This window comes from Rhinoderma darwinii, chromosome 12, assembly GCF_050947455.1.
Source record: "Rhinoderma darwinii isolate aRhiDar2 chromosome 12, aRhiDar2.hap1, whole genome shotgun sequence".
NCBI classification, from domain to species: domain Eukaryota; kingdom Metazoa; phylum Chordata; class Amphibia; order Anura; family Rhinodermatidae; genus Rhinoderma; species Rhinoderma darwinii.
The window spans coordinates 68,127,957-68,150,090 of NC_134698.1; the positions used below are offsets into that span (position 1 = coordinate 68,127,957).

Below are 22,134 nucleotides of genomic sequence, written 5' to 3' on the forward strand. Positions count from 1 at the left end.
GTTGAACTCTAATGCCATGTATACATTTATGGGGTCAGGACTTTCCCTATCCCTTCAGCAGAGGTGTACTTTAATGTTCCTGGCCATTTAACAGGGATCGCTTCCTACCATGTGCCTTTTATAATACCATATAGCTACAAGTCCTGCCCTTGAATTGAATACCATTGTCCTTGTAGTTCACCGTCTGATGCAGATATAAATATATTGTATGGAACTGCCCTAAAATTCATTGATATTGGGACTCTGTGTTTTAGGTAATGAAAGATAAATACTGACAAAGGCCTGATTTACACGAGCGTGTGTGTTTTGCGCACGCAAAAAAAGCGGCGTTTTGCGTGCGCAAAAGGCACTTAACAGCTGCGTGTGTCATCAGTGTATGATGCGTGGCTGCGTGATTTTCGCGCATCCGCCATCATTATGACACTCCGTTGGAATGTTTGTAAACAGAAAAGCACGTGGTGCTTTTCTGTTTACATTCAGAGTTTGACAGCTGTTGCGCGAATCACACAGTTCGCACGGAAGTGCTTCCGTGCGGCATGCGTGGTTTTCACGCACCCATTGACTTCAATGGGTGCGTGATGCGCGAACAGTGCACAAAGATAGGACATGTTGTGAGTTTTACGCAACGCACTCGCGCTGCGCAAAATTCACGCACTGTCTGCACTGCCCCATAGACTAATATAGGTGCGTACGACACGCGTGAAAAGCACACGCATCGCACGCGCGTATATTACGCTCGTGTAAATGATGCCTAAATCAAACCAAAGCCTCCATTCTGAAATGCCAATTTCTAGCACGTCTTATTATTATTAGGATATGGTTGTCCGGATCTATCCCCATAAATGAGAACTGGTTGAACACCGTAAAAAAGAATAAAACGTTCTGAAATTGGGACTTCTTCCCTATTTTCTCTTTTTTTTTTTTTGCCCTGTACAGACCATGGAGGGTGTAGTGAGGATACAGGAATAATGATATATATTGATATTTAAGTTTAAAAAAAAAGTGCTGTAAAATAATAAATAATTGTTTATTATTTTTTTTACTCCAAACAAACATCACGTAAAAAAATGTCATGTTTGTAATAAAAAAAATAATAGAGAATTATAAAAAAAAAAAAAAAAAAGATTGTCAAGAGGCAGCAAATGCATTTAACAGATGCAGCTCCATAACAGCCATATAATTATTTGTATGCAATAATTTTTTGGGCAAATGAAAAGTCCTCTTTAACCCCTTAATGACCGCCGATACGTCTTTTTACGGCGGTCATTAGTGGGCTTTATTCTAGAGCGCCGCTATTCTACGTCGCTGCTGTAGAATAAAGTAAACAGAGCAGGGAGCCGTGAAATCTCCCTGCTCTCAGCTGCCAGAGGCAGCTGAGGGCTGGAGGCGTCCCTGCTCTGCCGGGTGAGATCGATATTAGTATCGATCTCACCCGTTTAACCCTTCAGATGCGGTGCACAATAGCGAGCACCGCATCTGAATGGTTTTGGAGAGAGGGAGGGAGCTCCCTCTCATCTCACTGACACCCGGCGATAAAATCGCCGAGTGTCTGTGTCTTCTATGGCAGCCGGGGGTCTAATAAAGACCCCCAGGTCTGCCTGGAGCGAACGCCTGCTAGATCATGCCGCAGGCATGACCTAGCAGATGCCTGTCCGTTTTAAACGGACAGGCAGTAATACACTGCAATACAAAAGTATTGCAGTGTATTATAATAGCGATCGGAGGATAGGGAAGTCCCCTAGTGGGACTAGTAAAAAAGTAAAAAAAGTTTAATAAAGTTAATTTAAAAAAAAAGTGAAAAAAAAAAAATGAAAAACCCAGCTTTTCCCCTTACAAAATGCTTTACTATTAAAAAAAACTACAATAAAGCAAAAAAGTGACACATATTTGGTATCGCCGCGTCCGTAACGACCCCGACTATAAAGCTGTTACATTATTTAACCCGCACTGTGAACGCCGTAAAAAATAAAATAAAAAACAATGGAAAAATTGCTGTTTTCTGTTAATCCTGACTTTAAAAAAATGTGATAAAAAGTGATCAAAATGGTACCAATAAAAACTACAAGTCGTCCCGCAAAAAACAAGACCTTATACAGCTATGCCGACGCAAAAATAAAAAAGTTACAGCTCTTTGAATGTGACAATGTAAAAATGTAAAAAATGGCTTGGACATTAGGGCCCAGAATGCAAGCAGGGGGAAGGGGTTAAAGGGTGGCTCTACAATATATCCCTTTCAATAAAATGAGATATGCTGCTGTAAGCATTACTACAATGCTGTCTTGGGGTCACGCCTGAAATTTCCATGGGGCCCTATAATTGCTAGCTAGGCCCCTGGTGGATGCATCGTATGCCCACAGATTACCTGTTATTCCACTGTCATCTCCTGTGATGCATTAGAAATTGAAAGCTGCAATGGTCGTTATTAAAAATGTCATGAATGTTCCTGGATTATGACCAGTCTGGCATCTTGACTGCTTGGTACAAAATGCACAAAAATATGTGGATATGAACTGTATATACAAAAGCAAAAACCTGAACTGGAAATAAGGATTATTTTTTTGGGGAGACTATTACACGAGGAGCTACAGGTTTCATAAGGAAAGTAGAACTAACACACTGAAATTACTTGACATGGTAGAATTATTGTCGCTTATTGACTTGGAAAAGGTCAGGTACATTTTATTTTATTGCTGGAAATGTCACCTTATTATAAGCAGTAGTTCCCACCATCTCAGATTCTGCTTGTAGTACTTGTTCATCTTCTATACATACTACATTGCTTAGAATACCAGATCGACTCACACTCATGTTCATTTTCTTATAATGCTATAGCACTGTATACATAGTATCACTATTAAAGGGGGTTGTCTCATGAAGACAACCCGTGTCAGGTGCTGAACTTCCATGACTTGAACTCTGGACTCTCCGGTCTTGTTTCGCAGCCTTGACTGCCCTGCTACAGTGATACTTGCTTGTGCTAGCTTTGTCTCAGCAGTGTGTTTGCTGCTCTTGGTGATTAGTTATAGGCTGTACCTGCTATGTGGCACTGACAGTATTTGCTGCCCTATATTTACTCATAGCTTTGTACTTTCTGTGTCTGATTATTCAGGATTGCCAGTAATCTGGCTTCCCTATGCTTAACCACTATTGCTCTCCAGTGTACCGAACTCTGCATACGTCTGACCATGGCTGATCTCTTAAACCTGAATAAGCAAACTCTGCATATAACTGACCATGGATGATCTTCTGCTCCTTTCTACCGTACTCTGCATACATCTTACCATGGTTGATCCCTCTCTCCATTGTACCCCTTCTCCTGCAGCCCAGCTGTCATTTGGGGACAATCCAGAGAACTGCATCCTGGGAAACTCCTTGCTGCAGTCCATTACCCCTTGTGGAGGTTCAGGTAAAGACGAGAGGATTCCTTAGGTTGGGTTCACACTACCTATTTTCAGACGTAATGGAGGCGATTTACGCCTCGAATTACGTCTGAAAAAACGGCTCCAATACGTTTGCAAACATCTGCCCATTACTTTCAATGGGCTTTACGATGTACTGTGCCGATGACCTGTCATTTAAGCGTCGCTTAAAATTACAGCCTCGTCAAAAGAAGTGCAGGACACTTCTTGGGACGTTTTTGGAGCCGTTTTCTCATAGACTCTATTGAAAACAGCTCCAAAAACGCCTCAAAAAAACGCCTGAAAAGAAGCCTCAAAAGAAGCTCCACATTTCATTTTCAGCTTCAAAAACGCCTGAAAATCAGAGGCTGTTTTCTCTGAAATCAGCTCCGTATTTTCAGACGTTTTTTGTTAAGCGTGTGAACATACCCTTAGACTCCACACCCTGTGCCTGCCTGCGCCAACCTCTATATTACCAGTGACTATTAGGGTATGTTCACACGCTAGCTGGCTTTTACGGCTGAAATGACAGACTGTTTTCAGGAGAAAACAGCTGCCTCGTTTCAGCCGTAAAAGCAGCTCCTCGTATTATGCGAGGCGTCTGAGACGCCTGTAATCTTGAGCTGCTCTTCATTGAGTTCAATGAAGAACGGCTCAAATTACGTTGCAAAGAAGTGCCCTGCACTTCTTTGCCGAGGCATTCAATTTACGCGTCGTCGTTTGACAGCTGTCAAACGAGGACGCGTAAATTACAGGTCGTCTGCACAATACGTCGGCAAACCCATTCAAATGAATGGGCAGATGTTTGCCGATGTATTGTAGCCCTATTTTCAGACGTAAAACGAGGCATAATACGCCTCTTTTACGTCTGAAAATAGCTCGTGTGAACCCAGCCTTAGGGTATGTTCACACGACAACGCAAAATACGTCTGAAATTACGGAGCTGTTTTCAGGAGAGAACAGCTCCTGAATTTCAGACGTTTTTGAATGTACTCGCGCCTTTTTTGCGGTGCCTTTTATGGACGTAATTGGAGCTGTTCTTCATTGGAGTCAATGAAAAGCGGCTCCAAATACGTCCCAAGAAGTGTCCTGCACTTGACGTGGGCGTAATTTTACGCGCCGTCTTTTGACAGCGACGTGTAAAATTACACTTCGTCTGCACAGAACATCGTAAGACCCATTGCAAACAATGGGCAGATGTTTGCAGACATATTGGCGTAAAACGCCTCCATTACGTCTGAAAATAGGTCGTGTGAACATACCCTAATTGTGAACAGTGTCGTTGCCTCCCTATTAAATTCCAGACCCGAGAACCAGCCTCGTTACACAATATTAATATGCCTAATTAGGGTATATGATAGTAATAGAGGGGAACCTCCGCTCCCCCTTTATGAACCAGACTCTGTAAGAGCAGCTCCCACTCTGCCACACATGTACCACCATTCACCATGTAATAGTACATCTCCACTGTAGCAGCCGAAGCAGGGAAAATGTCTGGCTTTAATGTGAATGTTCACCTTGAAACCGTGTCATACTTAGGTCAAACATTCTGTGTTGATTAATTTTAGAATATATCTTTATCCCGGTCAGAGCTCCCTTTTTCTGATAAAGAGCTACAAAACTTCTGCATAGACAGAGTTAAATGACACAATTCTTGCTGCCTACAGCTGCTACTAGAGAGAGCTCAGGAGTTTACTGCATTCTGTCTCATTGTTGAGTTCAATGTATAAATCATATGCACTAATCTCCTAGACTCCCCCTAGTGGCGGCTGCAGACATCCAGAATTTAGTCATTTAGCTATGGATATGCTGAGGACTTGAAGCTCAATAAAAATATATTTATTATTTAGATTAAACAACATTCACTTCAAAGACTGCACATTACCGTTCCATTGAAAAATATAGAACTGCCATTAACACAGCTTGAAACGGTACAACTGGTAAAACTAAAGGATAAAGGAGCAAAATACTTTAAACGGGCCGTAGGCCCTTTATTTTGGCTATCTGAGGTGGTCCCAGAAAACAGGTCCTATCTTGTGACTTTAATTTCAACAACTAAAGGGGTTGTCCAGTTTCAGAAAATAAATGTAACTTTTTTGTATAATTAAAAGTTATACAATTTTCCAATATTAATACAGTTTTCAAGATCTCTGTTTGCTGTTATTCAGTAGGAACATTCATTGTTTACTTCCAGTGGCTACAATTCTGTCCTGGTCATGTGATGGACACACAGGTGCATGGCTCGTTACATGGTCATATGATGGACACAGGTGCATGGCTCGTTACATGGTCATGTGATGGACACACAGGTGTACGGCTAGTTACAGTATGTGTATCTGAGCTGTATCCTAACGATCCCAGCACCTATGTGTCCATCACATGACCATGCAACGATCCCAGCACCTATGTGTCCATCACATGACCATGCAACGATCCCAGCACGTGTGTCCATCACATGACCATGCAACGATCCCAGCACCTATGTGTCCATCACATGACCATGCAACGATCCCAGCACCTATGTGTCCATCACATGACCATGCAACGATCCCAGCACCTATGTGTCCATCACATGACCATGCAACGATCCCAGCACGTGTGTCCATCACATGACCATGCAACGATCCCAGCACCTATGTGTCCATCACATGACCATGCAACGATCCCAGCACCTGTGTGTCAATCACATGACCATGCAACGATCCCAGCACCTATGTGTCCATCACATGACCATGCAACGATCCCAGCACCTGTGTGTGCATCACATGACCATGCAACGATCCCAGCACTTGTGTGTGCATCACATGACCATGATTCTAATTTTCTATCAAATACAGATTGTACAATGGTTTATCACATTTTGAAGGGCTCGGTCATCTATCGCATCTTCTTTATTAATATTTTGTCATCATGTATGAATATATTGTTTCATGCCGGTTTGTTCTGATAATTAGTGTGGTTTCAATACAGTATAAATTGTTCTACAATCTAATATATCTCCTACGTACCTATTTTCATAAGACTGGTGTTGTTATGAAAACCAAGACGCCACTAGTTCTTTCCTCTTGGCGTATACTTGTATTTTGGTCCTTTATGAACAAATTCATGGTTATACTATCATGATTTTTATTCAGAATCATCAGATTAAATTATTACATGCAATTTTCGTTTTCAATTGATTGAGCAATATATGGCTCTTTTATATAATCTTATAGTATATTTTTGGTATTGGTTGCCCTTTTGCCGTTTTTTCTTCCAATTGATAATTAGATTTCTTTGCCCTCTTGTCAAAGAGCAAATAATGGTTACAGTATTATTAATGATATTAATTTTATAAATTTTTATCCCAAATTACTATATCAGTATTAGTTGCTTTTAGGAGATATTACAATGCTGCTTTTTAATATGGCTCATGTTTTAAATACCAATTTAATTGGGTTTTTAGCATCTTTTCATTGTCATTTACAAATTCGTCCATATTTTTGTTTATTTATCATATATGCTTTTTTACCAAATTTACACACATTGTATTAATCAATCTGGTCTGTTTTTTCAGCGGGATTCCGTTCCTTCTGTAGGAGATTCCCTTGTCCCCTCCCTGGTTCCTCCTTGTGATTGGCCCGTAGTTTATTACTGACATGTATATATATATATATGATGTTTTTTTGTATGTTCATGGCCTGATGAAGACGCATGTCCTGCGTCGAAACGCGTAGCCTGTAATCATTCATAATAATAAAAACCTACTTTGGTATAGCAGCGCCTTCCATTGGTCCCCTTTTTCTTATCTTCTTACCTCATTACTGGCGGTGAATTCCCGTTCACCGGCTCTTGGACCTTGGCAGCAGCTACACCTCGGATCTGGCTGTACACACCTTGGGTGTGTCTCCTCTTCACGCATCTTCACAGCGGTGCTCTGTCTGGAGATCGTCTTACACCTTTCAACAGTGTTGTGCCTGGTCAGCATAACCCGTCTAGGTGAGTGCATTTGCCCTAGCATTGTTGTTCCTATGACCCTTGGATAATTGCACTATGTGGCGCCGTGTGCTTTTTATTTTTGTCTAGCATCACATGACCAGGACAGAATTATATCCACTGGAAGTAAATTGTAATTACATTAATTTGCCCAAACCGGACAACCCCTTTATTGAATGGACCTCACCTCTGCTTCTAAACCGGTATTCTTCACCAACAGCGCAGCATGTTCACTCCGTGCAGACTCAGCAGCAATTTTGTAGGTAAGTAACTGGTCTCTTATCCCAGAATTATATGGAATCTAAAAACAGAAAACAGAAAATGAATAAGATAAATCCAACTTTAAAGCTGCAAACCCAGGGATCTGAGCTCGTTGACCAGATTGTAACAAAGGATGTATTAGGATATAAGAGCAATTTGGCGCTATAAAGTAGGTGTGGTCTCTTCTAAAAGAGGTGTGGTTAACATGACATGAGTGTGGTTCCGGTGGGTGGACTAAGGGTCTATTTTGTGGCAGTGTTCAAGGGAAATGAATAGGTTTTAGTAAGTGTATTGGACACTTAGTGCAGTTATTTACCACCCAATCTTATGAAGGAACGCCAGGGAACACACAGCTGCCATATATAATAACTAGGAAAGTTCTGTGTTGTGTTTTTCCCCCTGCTGAGTTTGAGCACATAAAAATAAAAATTATGATCATGTTAAATTTAATTTGTACTTGCATGATTAAATGGGTAGGAAATGTTCTTTTTTTATTCTGTAATAATCCGCCATACTTAACGATTGGACATAGCGATCGTGGTTTAACCTTGAGCTGCTGAAAGCTCAATATTTCACTTGTGATTGCTTTTGATTTTTAATCATTTATGTATTACAAGAGCTCCCTCTAGTGACTAAATCTTGAAATGCAGATTGAAATAAATAGGGTGTAATGTAGACTAAGCAACATCCATTTTTGTAAATAAAAACAATGCAAATTTATCTCAATCAATAAACTTATGTGCAAAGTAAAAAAAATTATGCCGTACTCGACATATGCTATTATAAACAGTTTTTTCTTCTTGACAGTAAGGGAAACACAACACTTTGATTTATGCCCCTCTGTTGTTTTAGACTTGCATCTGAAATTTTGCAATTTCCAATTATAATTTGAGGATTTTTAAAGGTCATCGTGTCCCCACACTGGCTAGTCTTTATGTAAAGGGGAATTTGTGGACACAGAAATGCCTATATTTGTTACTGAAAGCAAGAGCAGAACCTTTCCTAGAACTTTTTAGTAAATTATTACTTAATAATCATGTAATACTCCTGCAGAACCTCTTTCCAACCTGCAGGGGTCACTGTTGCAGTTATAACTGTAGCAGTCTATTGGCTGCCCTGTTGAACCACAGCAGTTGAGCACTGGGAATTTCACTGAACAAACACAAATGTACACTACATGGACAAAAGTATTGAGACACACCTCTTAGGCCCCATGCACCTGATCGTACCCGTAATCACGGTCCGTGATTATGGGCACGGCCGCCGCGGACAGCTATCGGCATTTGCAGGCCGTGCTCTTATTACAGAGTACAAGAGCACGGTCCTATTTTTTATAGAAGGTTTCTACGGCATGGACACCTTCCCATAAATATACGGGAAGGAGTTTGTCGGCCATAGAAATGAATGGGTCCATACGGACGACATCTACAGTATGAATGCTCCTACTGAAAAACAGCAAGCAGAGATCTTGAAAACAGTGAGAGATTAATACAGAAAGTATATTGGAAAATTGCATAACTTTTCATTATACAAAAAATAACATTAATTTTCTGAAACGGAAAAAACCCATTTAATATTCTATGAATAATGGCTTACCTTATCTTCTCTGCGGCTGTCAGACTGCTCATAGAAGTGTCTGGGAAAGAAGAATTAATGAGCCACAAAGTGCATGTACATTCTGTTTTAAAAACAACATTTTCAGATGTAAAGGCAATTCCTGGGACTGGGACTCCTCGATCCTATGGTTTGTTCAGTAGTAGAGATAAGATGTATACAGTATGTTCAAAACGTAAAACTTTTATTAGTCTCTCCAAACCAAGTGTGTATTGTAAGCGCTTGTCCACACACAACGGAATTGCAGCAATTCGGTTGAAAGTCAAAGGCTTTCCGCTGCGGCAAAAACGCACCATTTCCTGCGGTTTTTGCGTCAGAAAATGTTGCGGAAATTGCTGAGTTTTTCCCAATGTTAGGAGGTGGTGAGATCTCCTATAATAAAACGCAGCAATTCTGTACATTTTCCATAGCAGGAATTGACATGCTGCGCTCCGAAAAATACGCACCGCAGGTCGATTTTGGTTCGGAAATTTTACGCAGCGTGTGGATGAGATTTGTTACATCTCATCTCCACTATGCTGCTACTGTATTCTGCTGCGGTTTTTCCGGCCGAAATTCTGGCCGGAAAAAACGCCGCAATTCCGGAGCGTGTGGACGAGCCCTTAAAGGGGTTGTCTATTCACAGACATTAGTGGCATATTATTATGTGGATATGCCTCTCGTAGGGCATATTAAAAGGAGTTTGTATGTTCTCCCCGTGTTTTAGATTGTGAGCCCCAATGGGGACAGTAAAAGAGGACCTCTATACAGCGCTGCGTAATATGTTGGCGCTATATAAGTAACTGAAATTAATTAATTAATTAATAATTAATATAAAGAACAATACACTGCAATACATAAGTATTGCAATGTATTGTACAATCGATCCAGCGATCAAATGTTAAAGTCCCCTAGTCGGACTAAAAAAGTACAAATAAGTTAAATACCCCAAAATAAATATTAAAAGTAAAAAAAAAAAGAAGAAAAATATTAAAAGTAAAACAAACTTTTCCTATCTTTTACAAAAAATAATGTAAACAAGAAAATTAAACATAATTGGTATCGCCATGTCTGTAACTATCCAAGCTATTAAAATAATCCATCATTTATCCTGCACAGTGAACGTTGTCTAAAAAAAGCAAAACAAACATGCAGAATTGTTGTTTTTGTTCACCTCGCCTCACAAAAAATGTAATGAAAAGTGATAAAAATGTGTGTGTACCCCAAAATGTTACCAATAAAATCAGATCGCCCCAACGACAGAAAAATGAAACAAGTTATGGGTCTCAAAATTCGGCGACACAAAACTATTTTTTTTTAACAAGTCGTTTTTATTTTGTAAAAGAAGTAAAACATAAAAAAACCAACAACTATATGACTTTGGTATCGCCGTAATCATATTGACCTGCAGAATAAAGTTAACATGTCGTTTTTACCGCACAGTGAACACCGTAAAATCGAGGCCCACAAACCAATGGAAAGATTGATGTGTTTTTCCATTCCACTTCAACTCCTGCCACAAAAAAACAAGCCCTTGTAAAGCTATGTCGACGGAAAAATAAAAAAGTTATAGCTCTTGGAGGGCGGGGAGAAAAAAACCAAAATAAAAAAATTGAAAATGGTTGCGGAGGGAAAGGGTTAAGGGAAAGAATTGCTTAGGGTTTGTCCGCGTAAACCAATAGGGCTCTTGGGAGCCGCGGTCTTATCTACACACCTGTACAGTAACTGTCGCTAGGCAATCACATAGTATTGTACCTGTTCTAATTCCAGGTAGCGGGTGCACTCCGGTGTCCTGCTTTAGGCTGAATTCACATTGTGCGTTTTTTGTTGCATTTTCAAACGCAGTCTACAGAAATGCTTCTGAAAAAACGCATGTGTTTTATAAATGTTTCAGCTGCAATGTGGTTTCGAAGTTTAGGCTGAGTTCTCATGTTGCGTTTATGTTGCATTTTGTAGCGTTTTTGAATCTTGGGGGGAAAAAACTCATCTAAAATGCACTTGTTTTTTAATTACTTATGTGTTTTACAAAGTGTTTCAGCCGTAAACATATGAAAGGAAATAAAAACCAGATTACAGATGAAACACTTTGTAAAAAAAAATGAGTAACTAAAAAACTCATGGGTTTTTTTAATGCATTTTTCTCCCCAACAGTTCAAAAACGCAACAAAAAACGCAACATGTGAACCCAGCCTAATGGTTACCGACTTGCAGCTGAAACTGATATTTTAAAAACGCACGCATTTTTACAAAAACCCATGCGTTTTTAAGTTGCTTTTTTTAGGCTTCGTTTGAAAACACAACAAAAACGCACAACGTGAACCCAGCCTAAGAGCACAATCCTACTGTAATTGTTGTGTCTACAAAAGCCCCAGTGCTACACAGCAGTGAAGAACTTGTCCGACGCGAGTTGTTGTCAAACAAGAGTCACCAAGCCGGTTAGACACGTTACCGCCTCTCTCCCATAGTTACAACGCTACGTAACTTTATATTTTTGTCATCTGAATGAGATTTCTCTAGCAGAACTTAGTACATGTTAAAAATCTCATTCTTTCCATCCATGTTTAGCTGTATTCTAGCTGGACTTCTATTGAAACCCAGGTTGGAGGAGAAGCTAGTTACTTCCTCTCACACTGATGTCATGAGGTCACCACTGAGCTTCGCTTCCATTCATTGATTGATTTTCATCAAGATAAAAGGACAAAAAAAAACAAAAAACTTGGAACCTTGTAGGCTGTATATTGAGGTGAATGGTCTCCGACTCAGTTCCAGTGAATAAATTCTTATTACTGCCATTATGAGCTGGGAGAGGAAAATGTTGATTCTCTAGGTGACCAAGTGACAGAGAAATTAGACCCATGTGAGCTTATATGGCTGACTATGGTATCCGTCAGATGTCTATTTCCTACCCCAGTAACTGAAGACAGGAGAAGTCTGCAGCCCAAATGTTGAGAGTTAGGGTATATTCACACGCTCTGTTAGGGTATGTGCACACACACTAATTACGTCCGTAATTGACGGACGTATTTCGGCCGCAAGTACCGGACCGAACACAGTGCAGGGAGCCGGGCTCCTAGCATCATACTTATGTACGACGCTAGGAGTCCCTGCCTCGCTGCAGGACAACTGTCCCGTACTGTAATCATGTTTACTTGCGGCCGAAATACGTCCGTCAATTACGGACGTAATTAGTGTGTGTGCACATACCCTTAACGGACATGACTCAGGCGTTTTTCGCCTGGAATTACGGCCGAAAAAACGGCTCCAAACCGTCGGCGAACATCTGCCCATTGAATTCAATGGGTCTTACGGTGTTCTGTGCAGACGGGCTTTTTTTTATGCGCTGCTGTCAAAAGACGACGCGTAAAAAGACGGCCGCCTCAAAGAAGTGCATGTCACTTCTTGGTACGTAATTGGAGCCGTTTTTCATTGACTCCATTGAAAAACAGCTCCAATTACATCCATAATGGACGCCGCGAAAAACGTGAGTACGAGCAATTACAACTGAAATTCTGGAGCTGTTTTCGCGTGTGAACATACCCTTACTGAACACAGTAACCACATGTGAGGATTAAGGAGTAGTCAGGTTTTTATTTAATTTTTCGCAGCAGTTACAATTTTATACTAACATTTATATAAGACACACGTATACATATACATTAGACCAGGGGTCTCAAACTCGGCCGGGTAAGTGGGCCGCATATAGAAAAAATGGGAAGTTGACGGGCCGCATTACTTTCAAATTTGATACAATACAAAATTATTGTTAATCAATTAGTTATTTGAACTACTATAACACTATATTACTATAATAATAATACTACATTACTATAATAATAGCGCTAGGTTTAAAATTTGAGATATTTCTCCACGTGCTTATTTCAACAATCCAGCTTTCCAGTTTAAGTGTCGCTAAATGCAGTCCGGCGGCTCAGTTACCACACATGTCAAGATTGGGCAGCCCCTTTTTAGATAGTGCCGCAGTGTGGATGCTGCCGCAGTGCCCTCTGTGGATGCTGCCGCAGTGCCCTCTGTGGATGCTGCCGCAGTGCCCTCTGTGGATAATGCAACACACCCCTAGATAAGGCCACACACCCACTTGTAGATAACGCCACAGTGCCCTCTGTAGAGGCTGCCACAGTGCCCTCTGTAGAGGCTGCCACAGTGCCCTCTGTAGAGGCTGCCCCAGTGCCCTCTGTAGAGGCTGCCCCAGTGCCCTCCGTAGAGGCTGCCCCAGTGCCCTCTGTAGAGGCTGCCCCAGTGCCCTCTGTAGAGGCTGCCCCAGTGATGTCAGGGGCTTGCCCAGAGCTGGAGTCCCAGGCTAGTAGGCTCTTCCTGGGACCCAAGCTGTGCTCCTGACATAACTGGGACTCCTGCTCTGGGGAAGCCCCTGACATCATTGTCGATGTATGGACAGCGATGTCAGAGGCTTCCCCAGAGTCCCGGAGCAGAGCCGATAATAGCGCTCTGCCCGGGACTCCGCTCTGGGGAAGACCCTGACACACTGTCCATATATGGGCACATGTGGACAGCGATGTCAGGGAATTCCACAGAGTCCAGGAGCAGAGCCGACACCAGCGCTCTGCTCTGGGCAAGACCCTGACACACTGTCCATATATGGGCAGCGATGTCAGGGAATTCCACAGAGTCCCAGAGCAGAGCCGACACCAGCACTCTGCTCGGGACTCCGGCTCTGGGGAAGCCCCAGACATCGCTGTTCATATGTGGACAGCGATGTCAGGGAATTCCACAGAGTCCAGGAGCAGAGCCGACACCAGCGCTCTGCTCCGCTCTGGGCAAGACCCTGACACACTGTCCATATATGGGCAGCGATGTCAGGGAATTCCACAGAGTCCCGGAGCAGAGCCGACACCAGCGCTCTGCTCGGGACTCCGGCTCTGGGGAAGCCCCAGACATCGCTGTTCATATGTGGACAGCGATGTCAGGGAATTCCAGAGTCTCGGAGCAGAGCCGATACTAGCGGCTCTGTGTCCCGCGGGCCGCAGATGACAGCCCCAGGGGCCGCATGCGGCCCGCGGGCCGCGTGCTTGAGACCCCTGTCTTAGAGCTATACACAGTAGGGCACCAGAGGTTGCAGTTACATTCAGGCTCTTGTGCCAGGCAAGAACACATACCCGCCTGCCATAGAAGAAAGCAGCGGGGGTATAAGTGGCGTTTCTGAGATAAAGTGATATATGATGCTTATAGTCCAGTGATGTAATTACACTACAGAAATTAACACCGCACTTTTAGGGTACCCGTACACCCAGTGGCATGTACGAATTGCTGTGGTTTTGCAATGTAGTTTTTGGCTGTTTGTTACAGTCCCATGGACGAATAGTCACAGTGGGGAACATCAGCACAGCCTATAGCCGTTGGACGATGTAGTCACATGACACGATGCGTTGTTGTCATGGGGAATCCTTCGAGGAAATTTCACAGTAATTATATTTCAGCCTTTTTTATCTATTTTTTTTAAGTTTGAGGTCCAGTCCAGACTTCTGTAGTAACCAAGAGCAATAGCAATAAAAGACAGCCCAATATATATAGAAATCAAAGTCTACACAGGAAATGACAAATGATACATCATGTAGTAATGTAAGTGAAGAGCGTGCATCCTGTCACATACCATATATTAGGATTGAATTAAATGGGTGCAAAAGATTTGGATCCAATCCAAGGCAAAAAACACAAGACTGCAGGCAATAAATGTGCGACGCCACCTTGTGTTAATCCGTCCGGCCTCTCATTCATTACAGTTTAGGCTTTATATATATATATATATATATATATATATATAAGTGCATCCGGTCTGTATGAGGAACACTGTATCCTTTTTGCAGGTTACTTTGAAAAATGTTGTGTGACGAGAATATTTGATTTTTGTCTAACAACAAACAGTAACTTCAGTCTCAGCGACATCTTTGTTTATACTGCCCAGGAATGGCAGATGAAACGCAGCACGTGATACATCCACACAGGGGCGGGCGGAGAATTGTCTGTGGCCTTAATGGCCCAAAAATAATAATGATTTGTTTGTTTTCTCATTACTTTATTTCATATTCTAATGCTCTCTTCACATCTGCTGGATCCATCGTATGACAGATACCGACGCCGCCCAATGGACCCCATTGTATAGACACCGATTGTGAAAAAAATGTATTCTACACTATCATATACGGCATAAAAAAAATAGTATGCCGACGCATACCGGCCCGGCATATGTTGAAAGAACAGACTTTTGGCATACGCCGGGTTAATGAGGCCATATGAATGTTCAGTCTACATAGGCCCGGCACATAGGCTAAACGTAGGGCTGTGAACAGTCTCTTAGGGTATGTGCACACACACTAATTACGTCCGTAAGTGACGGACGTATTTCGGCCGCAAGTCCCGGACCGAACACAGTGCAGGGAGCCGGGCTCCTAGCATCATACTTATGTACGATGCTAGGAGTCTCTGACCCGCTGCAGGACCACTGTCCCGTACTGTAATCATGTTTTCAGTACGTGACAGTGGTCTTGCAGCGAGGCAGGGACTCCTAGCATCGTACATAAGTATGATGCTAGGAGCCCGGCTCCCTGCACTGTGTTCGGTCCGGGACTTGCGGCCGAAATACGTCCGTCACTTACGGACGTAATTAGTGTGTGTGCACATACCCTTATGCTGTACTGATCCTGAGTAACAGCCCATATTATAGACCAGACCTGGGGTCATAATGCTGCTGGTTGTCATTGGAAACAGTCAACAAGCCTGTTGACAGACACCCTTAAACTATGCAAATCACCAAAGATAGCTCTGTGAAGACATTGAACAAGCAGAGAATACATGAATACATTTCAGCTCTGGAACCAGCAGAATTGTGGCTTATTACCTTTTTTATGCTCGGTGTGTTTCGGCAAACATATGTCCTAAAAGTATTTAATTGTATGCCTATATCGTTTTATGCGTCTGCCATTGACCGCCATTGTAAAAAAAAAAAGTATACGAAATGCTCCCAACGCTGAATGTACATCACATGCGTGATGTGAACAGAGTCTTACTTGTGCCTTTTTTTAATCCGAGCATTTAATAGATTTAACATATTAGTTTACAATAATACGAACAAAATACCTTTTGGTTTTCTGGGATCCATCTTTATTTTTGGTGTATGAAGGTTCTTTATCATGGAACTAAAAAAAAAGGACAAAGATAAAAACACATAATTAAACTATTAACCTTATTTATAGAATAAATCAATCTAATTACAGCCTAGACTGTGGCCCCATGCACACGACCGTATTTTTCATCCATAATTACGGACCCATTCATTTCTATGGGCTACGGACTCCTTTCCGTATTTTTACGGATGGGTGTCCGTTCCGTAGAAATGATCCATAAAAATATACATGTCCTATTCTTGTCCGTAATTACGGCACGGACTCCCCATAGAAGTCTAAAGGGCCTTTCCATAATTACGGATGGCTACGGATGTGCACCCGTAGCTGCCCATGATTACGGAAGCGTTGCTAGGCAACGCCAGGTTTGAAGATGTTGCACATCATTCATGGTTTTCCTCTTTTTGCCGATCCGTATATACGACTGCATTACGGACCGTATTTACGAACACCATTCCGTATATGCGGATGATTTACACATGACTATAAATGGCAACGGATCCGTATTTACGAACAGTATTTACGGATGGATGAAAATACGGTCGGTCGTGTGCATGGGGCCTATGAGTATATGTAGTTATGTAACTGCTCACATGACAAGAGTAGGAGGCTAGAGCTGGTCGGATGGACTATGCCGTCACCTGACATGCCTCTCACATCATTTCCACAGTCCGAGACACAACAGAGACTGTTGGACAGGGGGTGTAAAGCATGCTGCATATTGCTATAACTTATCCTTAGAGGCTGGAATGAAAAATGTGTATAATACTGGCATCTTATGTGGCAGAGGGGTCTTTGGGCACAGGTCTACCCCCTTCTTTGGGTAGCAGCCTGAGAGACTGGATACATGACAGCTAAAGATCTGAGCCACAAATATGTTCAGTTGTTCTTTCTTAAGGAAAGAGTTTCTCGTAGTGTGGCCGGAAGACCCTCCCGGTTTAGGAGCAATTTTAATGCATCGTAATCCAGAAATGATCTGACCCATTCATGTAGAAATATCTATTGGGTGGAGATGAGCTTTAATAATATTATAGATTATAATTTGAAGGAACGTGTTCATTTGCTTCACTTGCAGCATGCCAAGGTTTCTGGAGAACATGTGACTCTGCGGAAGAACACGACACACTGTCAATTAAATTTGAGGATAACCATGTGACTTGAAGTCTTCTCCGACCATGAAGTCCTCTATAGTTACATAGATACATACATTTAAAGAGCTATTATTTAAGCAAGATAAGGCCCTATTACACGGACCAATGATCGGGCAAACGAGCGTTCACAGAAAACAGGTCAACGATCAGATGATGAACAAGGTCATCAAAAAAAAACACAGGTCAACGTTCACCTGCTGATCGTATCATTTCTGCAGCCTAAAATATTATCGTTATGGGCAGCAGATCTCCCTGTGTAAACGACATGATAGAAATGTACAAAGACGAGCGATCGTAGTAATGAGCGCTCGTCCCCATACATAAATCCTTGTGACAGGAGCAAACGAGCGCCGATCAACGAGCTGTCTCATTGATCGGCGCTCGTTTACACGGCCCACGTCGGCCCGTGTAAGAGGACCCTCTGTATTTACTAAAGATGAACCTTCACTGTTTAAATGACCACAACTATGTTTATGGCAAAGCCCACACTGTGACAGAAAGTTGCCTCAAACCGTGGTAACATTTTTGTTGACATCGCAGTTACAACATAAATTGAATTGTTTCTTATGGTAAAGGGAGTGCTGGAATTTTTGCAAAAGTTTACCTGCAACTTTCATAAGAATTAAAGCTGAATTGGGACCACAATGATTTCTTCATGTCGCTGTGCAGATATAGCATTGCTGATGACTTTAATTAACCATTAAAAGCAGGGGCATAACTAGGAAAGACTGGGCCCCATAGCAAACTTTTGGCTGGACCCCCCTCCCCTAGGTGCCACACACAGTACCCATTGTAAATAGTGCCCCCCTGTAGATTGTGCCATACAGCTCCCCTTGTAGACAGTGTAACACCTCCCTTGTAGACAGTGCCATACAGTCCCCCCTTGTAGATAGTCCTATACAGCCCCCCAGTAGATATCTCCGGCGCTTCCATAGAGAATGAATAGAGCGGCAGTGCGCATGAGCAACCTGCCGCTCGGTTAAAACAAGGGATTCGCGATCTCCATTCTCGTAAACAGTGGGGGTCCCAGCTGTCGGACACCCACCGATCAGCAAGTTACCCCTTAACCTACGGATAGGGGGTAACTTGTTATAACCGGCAGAGCGGGGAGATACCTCCCTGCTCTGCTATAGTGTATAATAGTATCTGCGTCCTAAGGATGCAGGTACTATTGAATGTGGCTACCACTGTAGCAGCCATAGCTGCGCCAACGGGCAAGGGGGGGCCGTGCCGGCGGGCGTCATGGGCCCCCTTATGCCGTGGGCTCCGTAGCAGCCGCTATGGCTGCTACAGCGGTAGTTACACCACGAATTAAAAGGGTTGTCTCACTATTTTATATAAGAAGCAACGGGTCAGTTTTCTCCAAGCCTTGACGATCAGCTTTTATTGCCAGAGGACGCAGTGTCTAGGCATATATTTACCCTGCAGCGGCTGATGAAGGTGGAACGTGGCATTACATGGCAGTCATCCAAATGAATGGCCGTCTGTGTAATGAATAACCGTGCTGGGTCCGAAAGAGTGGGAATGTCTCCTGGTTCTGGCACATAGGATATATGGACAGGGCTTGTTGTTGAGAGACAACACCTGTAACAAAAGCCTTCAATAAATCTGCATTTATGGGCAATGTACTAAAACATAATGTTAAAGGGGTATTCCCAGGACTGACCAAATATCACATATCCACAGGATAAGTGATAATTGTCTGACTGATGGGGGCCCCTCCTCTAGGACCCCCATTGATCGTAAGAACTTGGGTCCCGAACCCCCCATTCCTCCTCACTGCCCAACCGTAGTGAGGTGGACGTTGAGTGAAGCGTTATTCCAGTATTGAGTGAAGCGGTATTCCAGTATTGAGTGAAGCGTTATTCCAGTATTGAGTGAAGCAGTATTCCAGTATTGAATGAAGCGGTATTCCAGTATTGAGTGAAGCGGTATTCCAGTATTGAGTGAAGCAGTATTCCAGTATTGAATGAAGCGGTATTCCAGTATGCGCGCTCCCGCTCCATCTGAAGTCTATAGGGATGACGGAAGCAGCTGAGTACAGTGCAGTGAGACAAACGGGGGAAGGGGGTTCAGGGCTTCCATATTCGTGATCGGTGGAGGTATCCAGACAATTATCACCTATACTGTGGATAGGTGATAATTGTTGATTCTGGGAATACCCCTTTAAGACCAGGACTACTAGGTCCCCAACTATAAGCATTGTTTGATTAAGCAATTCTGTCATGTTAGGGGACAACCTCATGCTATGTAGTAAATACAGCACCACCCGATTATCTACATTAGTTGAAAGGGTTTTCTCGGATTTTAACATTGATAACCTATACTTAGGCCATCAATGTTTGATCAATGGGGTCTGACGTCCAGGACCCCTGCCATTCAGCAGAATAAAGCCTCAATATTAAAGACCCCCTTTAAGTTGCGGGCACAATAAAAAAAATGCACAATATGGGCCCATGTGTCTCATCGGCCAGCAGTGGTCACTGTATAGCCCCAGTCTATATATATATATATAGATATATTATCTGCTAATTACTGATAGGGACATCAATAAACATTTTTCTAGACAATACCTCTGAAAATGTCTTGAGAGAATCCCGAAACTTGGAATGAGATCTGCTGGGAGATGATCTGCTGTCGAATAATCTTTCAATCTGGTCATCATAGCTGTATTGATTGGATACATCAGACATTTTGCCCGAAAGTGAGATTTTCTATTGTTGTGATCCTATGGTAAGATACAACGGTACCGTGCTGCTGCTGACAATGGCTTCTGCTGTACAGGTATATGGGTTCCTAATGGGAAAACAGGAGTGGCATGTTCCTATGGGGACCTGAACAACACCTGTCCTAGTGCCGTACTGTTGTAGTAACTCGTCACTAAGTGTCGGATGCTGCTACGTCAATATTCATTCACAAGAAGAATCATTTACTATTATTTATGAAGCCATTGCCAATCCTAAGTGATGAATACCGGCCGGTAGACCGGCCATACATGCCGAATGACTGTAGTGTTTTCTACTGATGGCAAATACATATACGCAGTCATCCGCAAGTCATCCGCATAGCTGGCACGCTGTTTGCAAATACGGTCCGTAGTGCATCCATATTTACGGATCCGCAAAAAAAAGGGAGGCTACAAATGATGTCAGCAACATGTTCCAACCCCTTGAAAAGGTCACATGATGGCTCAATGGCAATTTTTTGGGGGAATCTGCTGCCATCGCATAGTAACACTTCTGCAATTACAGACGGCTATGGATGCACATCCGTAACCATCTGCAATTTTTCGCGCACCCATAGAGTCCGTGCTGCAATTGCGGACAAGAATGGTTCTATATTTTGCAAATTCTTACTACGGCCCCCCCGGACACACATACGGAAAGCGTCTGTGGCCTATAGAAATAAATGAGTCCTCTGATTATCCGTAATTCTGGATAAAAACTGCAGCCGTGTGCATGGGGCCTGACACCGGAGCACAGTATCCCATCATGATATTGTATGTTGTTGTTTCATATCTCGTTGTATGGGAAGGATCTGCAGTCACTTTGTACAGGGACGGACGCAGCCCCATGCAAGAAGAGCATATGGCGATATGTTAAATTTGGTGTTTCGTGCTAGACACTTTTCCTTATACCACCTATTACTGGTGTTCGTTTGTGCCAATTTTGTGCGCCATATTATGGATCCGTAAAACACAGGTCCGTTATATGATCATGTGCATGAGTCCTACAAAAGCTGGCTGTATACATAGAAGCTGTTTGGTTCTGTCAGGAGATTCTGTCAGTTCAGCTGTATACTGACGGCTCGGCTGAGATCGGGTCCTGCGTGTACGAATATATTCTTCTCTAGTGGCATTACTTTTATGAGCGAATACCTTGGTACATACGGAGTCCGATTAAACACGTCACAATTTTTTGCTGTCGGAAATGTACAGAATTTGGAGGAACACGTAGGTACAGTAAAGGACTCATATACCTCTATGGAAGCCATATTACTGCTCCATACAAAACACAGGCCTAAGGCCTCATTTACACGAGCGTGTGCGTTTTGCGCGTGCAAAAAACGCTGCGTTTTGCGCGCGCAAAAGGCACTTGGCAGCTCCGTGTGTCATCCGTGTATGATGCGCGGCTGCGTGATTTTCGCGCAGCCGCCATCATAGAGATGAGGCTAGTCGACGCCCGTCACTGTCCAAGGTGCTGAAAGAGCTAACTGATCGGCAGTAACTCTTTCAGCACCCTCGACAGTGAATGCCGAACACAATATACACCAACCTGTGAATAAAAAAAGACTTTCATACTTACCAAGAACTTCCTGCTTCCCCCAGTCCGGGCTCCCGGCCGTTGCCTTGGTGACGCGTCCCACTCTTGTCATCCGGCCCCACCTCCCAGGATGACGCCGCAGTCCATGAGACCGCTGCAGCCTGTGATTGGCTGCAGCCTGTGCTTGGCCTGTGATTGGCTGCAGCTGTCACTTGGACTTAACTGTCATCCCGGGAGGTCGGACCGGAGTTATCGGTAAGTCAGAACTTTTTTTTTTTTTTACAGGTTCATGGATTTTCGGAGCGGAAGTCACTGTCCATGGTGCTGAACCAGTTTAACG

The 22,134-nt window shown here is 42.9% G+C and overlaps 1 protein-coding gene across 1 annotated transcript in view; it reads right to left on the minus strand.

The window, feature by feature from the left end:
- The window catches only part of LOC142665223 (coiled-coil domain-containing protein 170-like), a 45,824-nt gene extending 24,224 nt beyond the window's left edge, over positions 1 to 21,600 (minus strand). The window contains exons 1-4 of the mRNA XM_075844837.1: positions 20,106 to 21,600; positions 16,338 to 16,396; positions 9,231 to 9,270; positions 7,561 to 7,674 (exon numbers count right to left, since the gene is read on the minus strand). Coding sequence (XP_075700952.1) covers positions 7,561 to 7,674; positions 9,231 to 9,270; positions 16,338 to 16,396; positions 20,106 to 20,225 — 333 coding nt within the window. The 5' untranslated portion in view covers positions 20,226 to 21,600. The remainder of the gene's footprint in view (positions 1 to 7,560; positions 7,675 to 9,230; positions 9,271 to 16,337; positions 16,397 to 20,105) is intronic.
- Positions 21,601 to 22,134: the final 534 nt, after the last annotated feature.